Source organism: Anoplopoma fimbria, chromosome 15 (assembly GCF_027596085.1).
Source record: "Anoplopoma fimbria isolate UVic2021 breed Golden Eagle Sablefish chromosome 15, Afim_UVic_2022, whole genome shotgun sequence".
NCBI classification, from domain to species: Eukaryota; Metazoa; Chordata; class Actinopteri; order Perciformes; family Anoplopomatidae; genus Anoplopoma; species Anoplopoma fimbria.
Window position 1 is genome coordinate 5,732,375 of NC_072463.1, and position 13,739 is coordinate 5,746,113.

A 13,739-nucleotide genomic window follows, 5' to 3' on the forward strand; every position below is an offset into this window, starting at 1 on the left:
TGTTCATATTTTGGCCAAATGGAGCTGAATATATGTCCACTCTGCTTCATTGTCACACTGTTACTCTACTACCACACACGGCCGTACCTTGTCCCCTGCTAGGACTTTGAAGGAGGCCACGACTTGGTCGGCAGTGTCCGTGTCGGCCGTCTCGCGGGACATGAAGTCGATGAAGGCCTGGAAGGTGACGGTGCCCATCCGGTTGGGATCCACTATGCTCATGATGCGGGAGAACTCGTTCTCACCCTGGTGGCAACAGAGAGGAACTGTCAAGCTCTGTCTCCGTGGTGACAGTCCCCACGGCAACAAAAAACACACAGCAAAGGGGCACATATTCTACATGCAGAAATATAACTAGGGATATCTTAACTACTTCAGTGTATAACACAAATACATATTACACATTTCAATTATTCATGATTCATAATATATTCTGTAATATATTCTTCTATATATTATGGAGCTTTATGGAAAAATGCATCCTATAAAATCTTAAATGAGAAATAAAAAAAATTGAATAAAATAACAGTTATGTTTAAATATTACCATTTCTAACAGCTCTCATTAATCAAACACAAACAAACTGTCATACTTGAAGAGCGCTCATGGCTTTACCAGGTTGTAACCAACGGAGATAAGGCAGGTTTTGAAGTCTTCAGCGTCCATGATTCCTGATCTCTTCTACAAGGTCAGCGATGGACAAAGGAAACCAGGAGGAAGAGAAAGATGTAGATTGGCAGGATAGTGGAGGGAAATGATTGGAAGAGTGTAGGATGAACAAATAAGTAGAAGAGAGAAGATAAGAAATAAGGTGGAAAGCCGCAATAATCCACAACGGGGACGTTGCAAGGTTTGGGAAATCACAATAGAAATTTAGACAGGAAGGATGAAGAGTAAAGGTGGAAAGAGAGGAAGAATAGGAAGTCAAAGGGGGGGGGAAGTAGAAAAGAAAAAAAGAGAGAAAGAAACCAGTTAAACCTCTCACGGGGTCGCGGCTACGATGAAGTACCTGTGCATCGTTGGCGATATCGAAGCCCAGGCTGATCAGGCAGGCCTTGAACTCCTCCGCGCCCAGAGTGCCCGAGTGGTCCTGGTGTGTGGGGGGGCCAGTGCCAGGCGAGGCGTCGGGGGGGCCACAGGCCATGCAGCAACACATACAGCCGTGTCAGTGACGGTGAAGTGGGGGGGGGTAGGGCGGGGGTAGGTAGGTGAGGTGGTGTTGGGGGAAGAAGAGGAGGGTGGAGGGAGTGCACCATGCACGTTGGGGTAAAAGGAGGTGAGGGAGGAGGGGGGGTGAAGGGAGAGGGGGCCATGCGTGAGATAGAAAACAGAGAACACAGTGCATATTCGTTAGGACGTGGCAGGTTAACACACGGTGGCAGCAGAAGGGCATTCAGAGGAGTTAATGTGCAGCGTGGCAGGCAGACTACGGCCCCGTGGTGAGGTTATCATACCGCCGACGGCACGGGGACTGAACATCACATCTCTTTACCTTCTCATGTACGGCATCAATGCAAAAATGCCTCATTAAACATGTACAGTGTCATTCCTATCACCACATAAATGTTAATACACAAACTTTGGCTGTGACTTACTATTATCTTCCTTAACAATTGATCTACAGATTGTTTAATTTTTTATTGTTCGGCGTATAAGATGTCAGCATATAGTAAAAGTTAAAGCGTTAAAAAGGTCTAATTCTGTTCGACCAGCAGTCCAAAACCAAAACTTACTCAGTTTAATGCCCAAGTAGACTAAGAAAGCTAGAAAATACTTACTTTTGAGAAGCTGGAACCAGTACATTTTTGCCATCTTTCCTTAAAAACTTACATAAACGAATATTGGATTTTTAAAATAACAATAATCTTTAATGTATCCTTTATTAAGCCAAGAAGGTCCCACTGAGAAACACTTCTTCTAATTTAGCTATTGATTGAGATACTAATCCTTTCAGCTCTACTAATGCTTATTCTCACTGTGGACGAATCTGTTGATTATCTTCCTGATTATTCTACTAATTGTTTAATCAATAAAATGTGAGAAAATAGTCCCAGTTCCCTTTAAGCCGATGTGTCTGTGCAAAAACCAGAAATATTCAAGTTCCATTAAGGTGAAAAACAGCCAATGCTAAAAATTGAGAAGCTAAGATAAGCAAATGTTTGACACATTTGCTTGATAAACTCAAAATTGATTTATTTTCTAGTGATGGACTAACTGATAAATTGATACCTTGATTTCAATACTGGCACAAACTATAAACTAAATGTTTCCCCATCAAACTTAAGTCTAAAATCATTCCTTTTCTAATCAATTCATTAGATTAATCTGGTGCTGCAGCTCGACACACCTTCCCCTCACACCAACCAACCATCAAATGTCAAGCTGAAAGCCTTGGAGAGGCGAGCATTAATCCTAATGAACTATGAAACAAAAGAACAAGTTCAGGTTCCTGTGGGCTCCGATCCTCAACCTCAGGTATTGATTAACAATAGGCCAGCTCTGGAAAAAATGCATGATGTAATATGTGTAAGGAGTCGGCAGGAGAGCCGGGGTGAGGAGGAGGAGGGAGCTAAATAAAATCTCATCCATAATTGGTGCTGTTTCTGACACGGTGAGCCTCAGTGTAAACACTGTGTTCTGGAGGCAGGAGGGGGGGGGCGAAGGAAGCACTTTGTATAGAAACAGCCTTCAATGGACAGATTCTCCATTTCTATTTTAAACTGCTCTGATCTTATTTTATTTATTTAATGCTAGCCTTCTTGTATAACACAATAAAAAAAGATTTGCGCTGGTGCAGGAGGCTGACTCTGGCTGCCACTTCCCCTGATCTGCCTGAAAGCCCCCGAGCTTTTCAAAGATGAATGTTGTGTCACCGAACTGAAAGTCCCTTTTCAACCAAGCAGTAAGGTCAATACACAGCCTGATGCATCACACGCACGCACACACTGTACACTCGATTTTTCTGGTTGAAGGGTCGTTAAAAGGATTGCCGGGCAGCATGACACGACAAACCCAGAAATGATTTATTCTCACCTTTACGTCTTTGCTTTGTTGTCGCAGTCTAAATATATAGAAGACAAACCTGTTCAAGTTCAACCTTTTGGGAAATACAGTTACTTTGTGAGAGTTTTGATGAGAAGATTAACGCCACTCTCATGTCTGTACTCTGAATAGGAAGTTAGAGCCTAGGGGACCGTTAGCTTAGCACTAAGCACTCACAAAGATCACTAATAAAACTCCAGGAAGTCACTGCTCCCGACCAGGAAATAGTCCGCAAAAAAAACCTGTTACATGAAAAATTTCTGTTTTTGCATGACTAAACAAATAAGATACAACGTGTTTATTACTGAGTTTTTTTTAAAGATAAGATAAGTTAAGCTAACCACCTGCTGGCTTTAGCCTTATATGTAATTGACAGATATGAGAATGGTATCAATCTGCTGATCCAACTCCCAGCAAGAACGCAAATAAACATATTTCCCAAATGTCCAACTATTCTTTTTACAACACTAAACATTTTCCTATTTCTCCCTTGACAACATGTGTATGTTTTGTGTTCACAGCTGGCTGTCAATGAGCAGCGTAGGACCTGCATCACCTCTCCTCCACCTGCTGCTTTGTGTCTGCACCGTGACTCAGGATGAGTACTGACCCTGTCGAAGTGGTTGAAGGAAGCCCGGTACTCGTTCAGCTGTTCCTGGCTGATGCCCTTGGCGTCTCGCGTCAAGATCTGGTTCTCGATTTCGTTGATGGTGCGGGCGATGGTGGTGAGTAGCTGCTCCCAGCCCACGCGGATGTGCTGGAGAGGAGAGAGAGAGAGAGAGGAACAAGAAGTTTAAGGAAGAGACGCATGGTGAAAGAGTCTCAGAGGCGGTGGGTTTTGTCTGGGATTCAGCATCGGGTCAAACAGAGGTTGGGAATAAAATGTTTGTTTTAACCTGCATGGAGGATCAGATGACTGGGATTCTACTGCATCAGAAAAATACAGAAGCCATTTTAAGCCACTGTGCACTTTAATGACTTTGATCTTTCATAGCATGAACTGTGTGAACAAGTATCATCCAAACCATTGATTCCCAAACGGGGCTGCTTGTTTTTTCGTGGGTTCTTATCATTTAATAGTTTTGAATTTTCAATTCGCTTTGAACAGTTTTGACCTTTCATTTTCATTTTCTAGCGTTTGCTAGTTTCAGTTTAGAGTAAGTTTTAGTTTATTTTAGGGCCGGGTATCATGTCTCAGTAGAATGTCGCTACGTATACATACAACATCATTTTTAGAGAACTGTGTAGGAATGAACCTAATGTTTAATGTTGAATCGTTTACTTTATTGTCCAATATGAAGTATTGCAGCAAACATATAGTGGCATCTCCTGGAAGGTCAAGTCCGTTCAATTTGTGTGGTTCAATGTCACGAGAGTTAACAGAAATTCATGCTGGGCAATGTTATCTAATTTAGTTTTGGTTTTTGTAGTTTAGTTTTTATTTTAGTTGCAGTTTACTAACAATATTTTTCACTGCTTATTTTCTGTTTTTTTTTTCACTATAATAATCCTGGTACTAAAATAAATATAAGGATGTACCTGGAAACATTGTGCTCAGCATGTCAGATAATTTGGAAAAGAATGTAATTATGATTTGATAGAGAAAAAAACAACTGTATAAATTAAGTCACACTGGTTAAATCACAACAGAAAGGGTGCACATGGCAGGTTGCAGACAAAAATTTTTTTTTTGCATAAATGCATTAACAAATCTGGCATTTGCACTTTAAATCTGCTCTTGTTACCGAATGCTTTGCACAGAAGCTGATTCTAGACACACACCTACATAACAGCTCTGCAAATGGGTCAGTTGATGTGCAGAATTTCAATAACAAGATTCATACGAATTATTGGCCAGTAAAAATAATTCTTGGCAGACAGGCAGGGGTTTATAGTTCACCAGCAGTTGGCTGTTGAGCCAAGAAGTTAATATTGTGCACTGGAGACTGGATAGAAAAGTGCAACGTCAGGAAAAGTTCAGTATTAAATTCTCAAAGACTTTCTGTGGTCGTCTGAACATCCCGCCAATGTTTTGTTTTGTTCTTTGAGGCAAACCACGTCCATTTGACACCAACACAACATGAAACCAGTCGGGTCAGATGAGAATGTCAAACAGACCAACAACAATCTCCAGTGTTTGGTGATTTATTTAAAGCCTGGCTCCAGGTTTTTTACCTCCATGGTGTAGTTGGTGTGCTTGTTGTCAAAGATGAGGGCTTCCTGAATGAGCTGGTGGTCTCCCTCCAGCTGGTCGATCTTTGGCTTGTAGTTGACGATGCTCTTCTCGTACTGGCGTAGGTGGGTCAGCTGGTCCTCCAGGGTGCCGTGCATCTCGATTGAGATGCGGCCAATTTCCTGCACAGACAAATACCAATTATTTAGTCAAACGAGTCATTGCAAAGTGGAGGACATGATAAGATTGAACTCTTTACCTGTCATACAGACATTCTTATCATATCTAATTAAAGTATTTTACATGTATGCTATATGTTACATGTAGCTGCAGTCAGTGTTAAAAAACAGCTTTGTTTTACCATTTGTTTAAAATAATTTCATTAACATGAATATAATATTTTCATCAGTGACCACATGAGATAAACACTAGAAAGTCAGAAAGTTTTACCCCTCTTTTAAATTTTAAACTTAGACTGGTAAGTTTAAGTCTACATTCAGCACAAAATGCAGTGAAACAAACACTAACTAAATTACACACAGGCTGCACTGTGAACTCTTAACCTGGTCATTTTTACTGTCGACTCGCTCACACTGACCTCCATCTTGGTCTGGATCCAGGGCCCGATGACGTTGGCCTGGTTGGCAAACTGTCGGCGCAGACGCTCGTTGTTCTGCTGCCGGGCGTGTTCCTCGATCAGAGCCTGGTCGCGCTGAGGCACCAGCTGCCGGACCTACAGCAGGCAGGAGAGTCACGGAAAAAAACCAGATGTGTTATTAATGTGATTATATTGAAGAAGGCAGACTGAAAATAGGAAAATGCATTAGCTGAAATGTTCTCCACAGTATTTCAGATTTTTGTAATACAGGATCTTGCTCCAGTTTTAAATAAAAAAACAAAACTATTGTGCTGTTAATAAAGCAAAGTCTGGGCTGGCAGTAACAGATTTGATAGTAGCAGCCAGCTTCATTTTATGTTAAGAAGCAACATAGACCAGCGTGGCTTTAACTCATGACAGAGAAAGCCTCCTTTATCAATACAATAGCTGGGCGAAAAATATCAAATTTTCAGACAAACATTAAAGGGGACATATCTAAGTAAATTTTATGTTCCCACTTGTGTTTTGGGTTTCTATTAGAACATGTTTATATGCTTTGATATTCAAAAAACACATTATTTTTCTCATACTGTCTGTCTGAATATACCTGTATTCACCTTCTGTCTAAAACACTTGGTTTTAGCGCCTGTCTCTTTAAGACCCCCGCCTTAAAAAGAAAAAGCCCAGCCTAAAATACTTTGCAAAAGTGGATCTCAATCAATGAGTGTAGATACTCAGATGTTATTCAGTTTTTCATGATATTTCTCCTTTAGGGCTGCAACATCTTAAAGAGGTTATGGCATATTAGTTAAATATGCTTTAGTCACTAAATACGCTTATTAGTTTTCTTGTCGTGAGTTAGATGTGACAATTAATACCAGTCATGTCTGTAACCAAAAAAACAAACAGCTGTCTGCAATGTGCAGACTTTAAACTGCTGGATTAGATCTTCCTTGGATAAATGAAGATTAAAAAACATGTGTATTTCCTTGCTCATGACATTTTAATTACCTTCTCCCATTTGGCGTTAATATCCTGTGGGTTGATGGTGGTGTAGGGGTTGGTGCCGGCCATATTCACGTGATAGGTTTGCACAATCTTGGCGATCTCGTTGTGGATGCCCAGGATGGCCTGGCGCTCTTTGTCGGCCTCTGGCAGCGTGGCTTTGAACTGCTCGTGGGCTGTGCTTAACCCCTGAACCACAACGCACACAAACACAGGGAATGAAAATCGAAACCACAAAAACTACAATAAAGGCTTTTTTTTTCTCTAAAAAGGGGCAATTTGCTTCCTCTGTCTTCCTAACTTAAACGTATAACTGCTTTTTAAAAACATTAACTAGAACATGAGGCAGGGAGAGTCTGGTTTCTGCTCTTATTGTAACATCCGGTGTCAAAGAGTGGACTAGTTTGTTTATTTAAAAAACACAAGGACAGCTGTATGGTTTCCCACAATGGTCAAATCTCGGTATAATAACATACACCAAAAAAAAAAAAAAAAAAAGATTATACGGTACAGTTTGGATATTGTGCCCAGATAATAATTATAGCTATTTGCTGGAACTTTTGGAAAGAGAGTAAGTCAAAGCTCATGTAGTATTTGATGTAGCTATTCATACATTTACTGAACCTTTTCTTTGTTTTTCTGTTATTTAACGTCTTAAACATCATGTATTTAAACATTTGTATTAATAGTTTATATTTACTTAATGTTATTCACTTATATACACTGTATTTAATATTTTAAACCTGAAGCAATTTACCTGGTTTCAAGGTAATAACTAAATAAAGAATAGTAATCTATGTCTTTCCCATGTTTCCCAGCTTTACATTTGACTTAAAGCAAAGTTTGACATTTTGGGAATTACATTTATTTGCTTTTTTTGTCGAGAGTTTAATGAAAAGATCGATATCACTCCATATCTGTCAGATAAATGTAAGGTTTCAACGGTTAGCTTGGTTTAGCATAAACTTGAAACAGGGAGAAACAGCTAGCCTGGCTCTGTCCAAAGCGGGATAAAGCAAATAAATAGCTATGTGTCCCTTTGAGTCCTCTCTGTTCTTACCTGGATTTCCTCGATGGTGTGGACGATGAAGGTATCCTGCAGGTCCTCCATGGCGCCCTCCATCCAGTTGTTGAACGGAGCCGCTCTTTTGGCAAACTCAAGGTACAGTTGGTCAATGGTTTCAAGCAGCTTCTCCGTTCTCTGTTGAGCATAAAAAAAACACACAAAGTTACCACACAAATTCACAGGCTTTAAAAAAGAACCTTCAAAGTGTTGATGGGTAAAATTAATTTCATTCATGATCTTCCAGAGAGCTGGGGAGTATAAACAGACGGATTTAGCGTCACAGAGTATTTCGACAAATAAAAAAATCTCAAATCTCCAAACTTAAAAAGAATTTTCAAGGCGAAAATGGAAATCCTGAAAATCAAATCTCCTTGCATCCTCTCACTGTGAAGGAGAACACTTTCATCTCTAAATGTGTAATTATTTCTGCTCTACCCAGCACCAAGAAGAGAAAGAAGGGACTTAAAAACAGGGATAACAAAGTGATTTTAGATGTTAGAAACTCAGTGACTCGTTTACTTTTAATTCTCTCTAATCTCACCTGCAAAGCCTCGCTGCGTTTCTGGGTCATAGCTCCCAGGGCGTCCCACTGGTCGCAAATCCGCTGGCAGCGACCGTTTACATTGGGGGAGTCGTAGTAGTCCAGCTCACTGGAGCACAAACAGACGAGGGAACAAGAGGTTCATTATCATTACCTGCATCGCTGCAGTTTCCCATTTGCATCTATTTACTTAAGCTTTGGTTGTTTTCTGCAGATGTCTTAGATGCACTTGAATGCCTTTATGATCCTGCTGTGTCTTTGTTTTATGGTGTTAAACATTTCTATAGTCCCCTAAAGGATGTATTTGGGTCACTTGTCAGGTTTGTGTTTCACTTTTTTAGTGTTTCATCATTTACATCTGCAAAATCAAGTGAACCAGAGCTTAAGAGAGGGACTTTTGATGTTTACGAGGAAAATTCTGAAGATAATGAATGACTGAAAACCATTTCCACAATTAACAATCCATCAGCCATGGAAGAACAGACCTTAACATGACCTACTCTATGGCATCTTACATTCATCAACAGAAGGTAGACATCTTACTTTAACTCCTGAGCGATGGCAGCGATCTGCTCCACTCGGTCCTGATGTGCAGCCAGATCGCTCTCGAAGGCCTCGTGTTTCTTCAGCAGGGCCTTGATCTCCGACAGAGAGGCCGTCTCGTAGTCACGCTTCTGCAGCATTTCCTCCTTACCTGCAGGGGGAGACATCAAAAAATGAAGCTAAGATAATAAAAAAAAAAAAGATGTATCTTATTCCTATCAACAATGAAATGTGCCCGTTTATAATGCATGTTAAGTTATACTAAAACAAAAGGACGATAACATAAAGGCTGTTATTTCCATTTTACTTTGTTGTAGCTTTTAGCCGCCAGCTTGATGTACTTGAGGCTAAAACACAGGAGCTGGATCTTTATATATCCAGACATTAAGTATTTCCCCTTTCCGTACCTTCAGTCCAAGCTTCATGGATGGCTGCTTTCTGGCGGAATTTCTCCGCCAGGTGGTCGAGTCTTTCCAGCCTGCGGATCTCATTGAGGAGCCACTCTTCGTAGCCTTTCTCTGCTCCCTCTAGATTTCCCCACCCATTGTTAATGTCCTGCACGAGGCAAAGGAGAAACAATCATTAATCAAGACCGGAAACCAAAAAAACAACCTTCCTGTTGGTGTTTTTTTATGTTCCTTCACTTTTTATGTACACGTTTATTCTGTCCATTTAATACGTCATATGATCACTAAAGTTAAGCTGAAGTTAAACCTGCTTTAACAGATTTGTTGGCCACTTGGGGGCAGCAAAAACAAGATGTGAAAGTTGAAACAGCAAATAATTGCTTGTTTACGCATGAAAACTGTTATGGAGCAACATTATCATTCATTTGGAGAGTAGTTTGATAAATGTAAGTCCAATATTATCCCCAATTTAAGATGTTTTAGCTGATTTAGTTCTCCAACTACTCCTGAAATAAATATCTGCCTCTTTAACTGCTAAATGTTCCACAATGTTCACCAGATAGTCGCTAACTTTGTCTGTCAGTCGTTAGCGTACATTTTATTTTATTTTTTTTCCACTGAAAACTGTTGCCTGTTGTGTCTTGAAACAACGCTGATGAAAGCTGTCTGATTGAAGAAAAAGTTTTTCGGCCGTGAAAGACAATGAAACACTACATATAGTCACAACATAGAACTGCAGAGTCAGGTGATCATTTGCTGCCAGATTATCTCTACAAGTGACCCCTTTCACAATATGCTGAGTCATTTGATCCATCGTTAATATAAAAATATTGATTGGCGCAGCTTGAAATTGGATTGAATTCCCCAAAATGTCTGCAAATCGTACGTTTTGTTTGCAATTATCCACATTATATATATGGAAATTAAAACATTAGATCTTTGATTAGAAACTATGGAAATTAAAGTCATTCACAGAGTTTTGATGTCCACATCTTCTCAAGATTGACCAATTAACTTAATGATACTCTAGGTTATATTTAAGTTATATTGAACATGGACATTTTGAAGCTAACCAGCAACCAAGTGAGACCCGTTTAAAATGGGATCCAATGTTTGGTGGCATCATGTCCCTCCAAAACTTTATGTAAGCCGAAGTTATTTTTTGGCCACTGAAGCCCATCTCAGTCGAGCACGGAGGAGTTTTGGATCTCAAACTTTTGTGTTTGTGTTTTCTGTGACCTACCGAGACCATCTTCCCCTCCGAGGGCATGAAGGCGGGCCTGTTGCTGAGCCTCAGCTTGGTCTGCAGGGTGTTGAAGTTGATCTCCAGCTGGCACTTCTCCTGCACTTTGGGCGGCTTGTGGAGGCGGCGGTAATCTCTGAAGTCCTCCAGCTTCTGCTGCATGGCCTGCATGGTGTTCTCGGGCAAGCGGTTCTCCAGCCAGGGGATGGTGCGACGGATCCACTCCAACAGCTGGAGTGTTGATGGTGGTGTGTGTGTGTGTGTGTGTGTGTGTGTGTGTGTGTGTGATGTGTGTGTGTGTGTGTGTGTGTGTGTATGTGTGTGTGTGTATGTTGAAGGATGGGAATAAGAGAGAGGGGATGGAGTAGAAAAAAAGTACCATTCAAGGGAAAGAAGATGGAGATGCAAAGGAGAACCGTGCAGATAAAAGGAAAAGGGGAAATAAATGATGTGTAGTGGATGTCATTAGTGTGTGAAAGGATGGGAATAGAATACAGGTTTAGATAATTGGTTCGCTAATTGGTTTGTTGTTCATTTCTAGCAACCAAATGTAACTCTAAGAACATATTATGTCTGAATAAAAGGACCATACCTGTGTTTTTGCACATTTTATCCCATTTTTGAAGCTCTTGAGGTATTTAAAAAAAATTCCGATAAAAATATATCGGCTAATACATATAACACAAACATTTTTAACGAAGATTCCTTGTTTGGTTATGAAAAAAAATTGTCCTGAGTGGGACATTTTACAGTTTAAAAATAGTAACACTGTTTAAGAACTTTTGCATTACTCCAAAGGAATTTCTTGTTATTGATCAATTTAATTAATTATTTTCACAATCAATACAATTGAAGGTTATTTTCTTAGTTAATGGTTTGTTTGGTCAATAAAAAAAAGTAAAGAAGTACTGGTAAAAAAAACAACCATCATGTCTCACAATAAGAAATTCTTAAAACATAACCTGATGTGTTAAAATGTCTTGTTTTGTTCTACTAAGAGTTAAACCCCCCAAATATTCAGTACATAATCACATAAAACAGCAAATCCAGCTGATACCATAAACTATTTGGCGTTTCTGCTTCTGCAAACAGTTTTTGGTAAAAAATAATAATATCCTCAATCAATCTAAAAATAAAGGCTTTGGGAAATAATTTGAAAAAAAAAAAAAGCATTTGCAGTAAGTGAGATAAAACAGGCAAAAACACAGTCTAATGAAGATTACTAGCAGGATTCTCGTTTATGCTTTAGCCTCAAACCAACATATTTCCCTGGCTGCCTTTTAATCTCCATCCACCCTGTCTGCGGCCCTAAACCCTGAACCTGTACGGAGCACTCTCTCCCCGAGGGCTGGGAGGAGAGGGAACGGCTTAAAAAGGAGAACCGGGAGATAGAGGGGCAGAGGAGGTGCAGGACAATTATAGGAACAATCGGGGGGGTGCTCACATCACTGGCCAGCTTCTCATAGTCCTCCATCAGCTGCTCATTCTCTTGGTTGACAGCCAGCACCTTGCAGATCCTGTTGGCGGCTGTCTCTGCCTGGAAGACGAGGGAAAGGGTGTGAGACGCAGAGCTGAGAGAAGGCACTCTGTGTTCTGGGCTATAAAGTTAAAGTGAAAGATTTATAGCAGGTGGAATGTAAAGCGCTGAGCTTAAATAAAATGTTGAGGTACTGTATGTGGACTTTATGTAAGTATTTCCATTTTATGCTCCTTTATATTTCTACTTCACTACATTTCAAATGGAAATATTGTAGTTTTTAGTTGTTAATGACAGCTGTATTTAGTTTTCATATATCTTATATTAAAAACAATTGATGATATAATAATATATAACAAATTTGTTATATAAATATTATATAAATATATATATATATATATATATATATATATATATATATATAGGGAAATTATGTTATATCATGTAATTAACTTCCTTACTTGTGTTCAACATATACTGTACTATTTAACCTTTGACTGATTGAATCTCACCAGAAGATCCTGACCTTTTGCTCACGAGCACTTTGTCTTTGGAATAACAGGCATGAAAGATAGTAAATGAAAGAAGCAACGTTGATCAGAGGGAGAGGACCAAGCCACAGTATGAAGAGAGAGAACGGCTTCTCATTGGTGAACATATTAGAAACTAACCCTTGTCTGGTGTAACATGCTCTGAGCATTAAAAGCACATCAATACTATTAGATGTCTTTGTCTCCTTCCTTGTTGTCAGGGTGGGTTTATGATACTGCTTTTTAGCTTGTGAAGACAAAAAAATTAATAAATGAGTGTCTAGTTTGGGCCCATTGTCATGTTTCTGAAGTCTACGAGTTGTTTTCACCTCCAAACTTCTTAGATATTTCTATTTAATTTAATTTATATGGCTAATGGTAAGTTTAAGCTTACATTTCCAAAGGATGACAAACTTCTTTCCTACCGAATCGATCATCTGACAACTCGTTTGATTTTTCTTGTGACCCTTTGAGGGACTCGACCCTGGATTGAACTAACCAACTGTATATAAAGAAGAAGCTCCTTTGACCTGCTACAACAATGAAATGCTATTTACGCATCAGAATTAACCCATTTTAATAATGCCATATATAAAAAATATATCAGTAACAGGACTTTAACTTTTGATACTTTACGTACATTTTGCTGCTAGTACTTCTGTACTTCCACTGAAGTAGAACACGGAGGACATTATTTTTACATTTACATTCATTTCCTCCATTATAACTGCATCCATCCATCTACACTGCCTACACAAGCACAAGAGATTTCCCACAGGAGTCATTTTTGGAAATGAAGCAATGGATCAGCAACAACGCTACAAGCAAGTAAAAACTCTCTGATGTTATTTCTGTCACACCGTCTGAGGTTGTGTGAATGTCGCCTAAATGTCTTAAGTTTAATCTAATGTCTTGACGAGGACTTACTGTCTCATATTGTACGTCAGGTGTAAGGGCACCTTTTTCTCTCTGCACCAGAGTCTTTTTATAGAGTGCAGTGGGTTATTTCAGCCTCTCAGCCTACATACAGAGAGCCGGGGGAATAGAGCAGGAGAGCAAAGCTCCCGTGAGAATAAAGAAACGTTCCTCGTGGGGAATAAAGACGGACTCATCC

At 39.7% G+C, this 13,739-nt stretch overlaps 1 protein-coding gene across 3 annotated transcripts in view; it reads right to left on the bottom strand.

Moving 5' to 3' along the window:
- actn1 (actinin, alpha 1) overlaps nt 1–13,739 on the bottom strand; it is a 58,216-nt gene that overhangs the window by 1,707 nt on the left and 42,770 nt on the right. The window contains exons 9-21 of one of the 3 annotated variants that reach the window (XM_054613478.1): nt 12,063–12,155; nt 10,619–10,849; nt 9,376–9,523; nt 8,969–9,119; nt 8,426–8,534; nt 7,879–8,019; nt 6,825–7,007; nt 5,814–5,948; nt 5,218–5,397; nt 3,653–3,799; nt 1,010–1,090; nt 616–681; nt 88–246 (exon numbers count right to left, since the gene is read on the bottom strand). In XM_054613478.1, the coding sequence (XP_054469453.1) occupies nt 88–246; nt 616–681; nt 1,010–1,090; nt 3,653–3,799; nt 5,218–5,397; nt 5,814–5,948; nt 6,825–7,007; nt 7,879–8,019; nt 8,426–8,534; nt 8,969–9,119; nt 9,376–9,523; nt 10,619–10,849; nt 12,063–12,155 (1,824 nt within the window). The remainder of the gene's footprint in view (nt 1–87; nt 247–615; nt 682–1,009; nt 1,091–3,652; nt 3,800–5,217; nt 5,398–5,813; nt 5,949–6,824; nt 7,008–7,878; nt 8,020–8,425; nt 8,535–8,968; nt 9,120–9,375; nt 9,524–10,618; nt 10,850–12,062; nt 12,156–13,739) is intronic. The other 2 variants (XM_054613475.1, XM_054613477.1) reach the window with 2 other exon arrangements.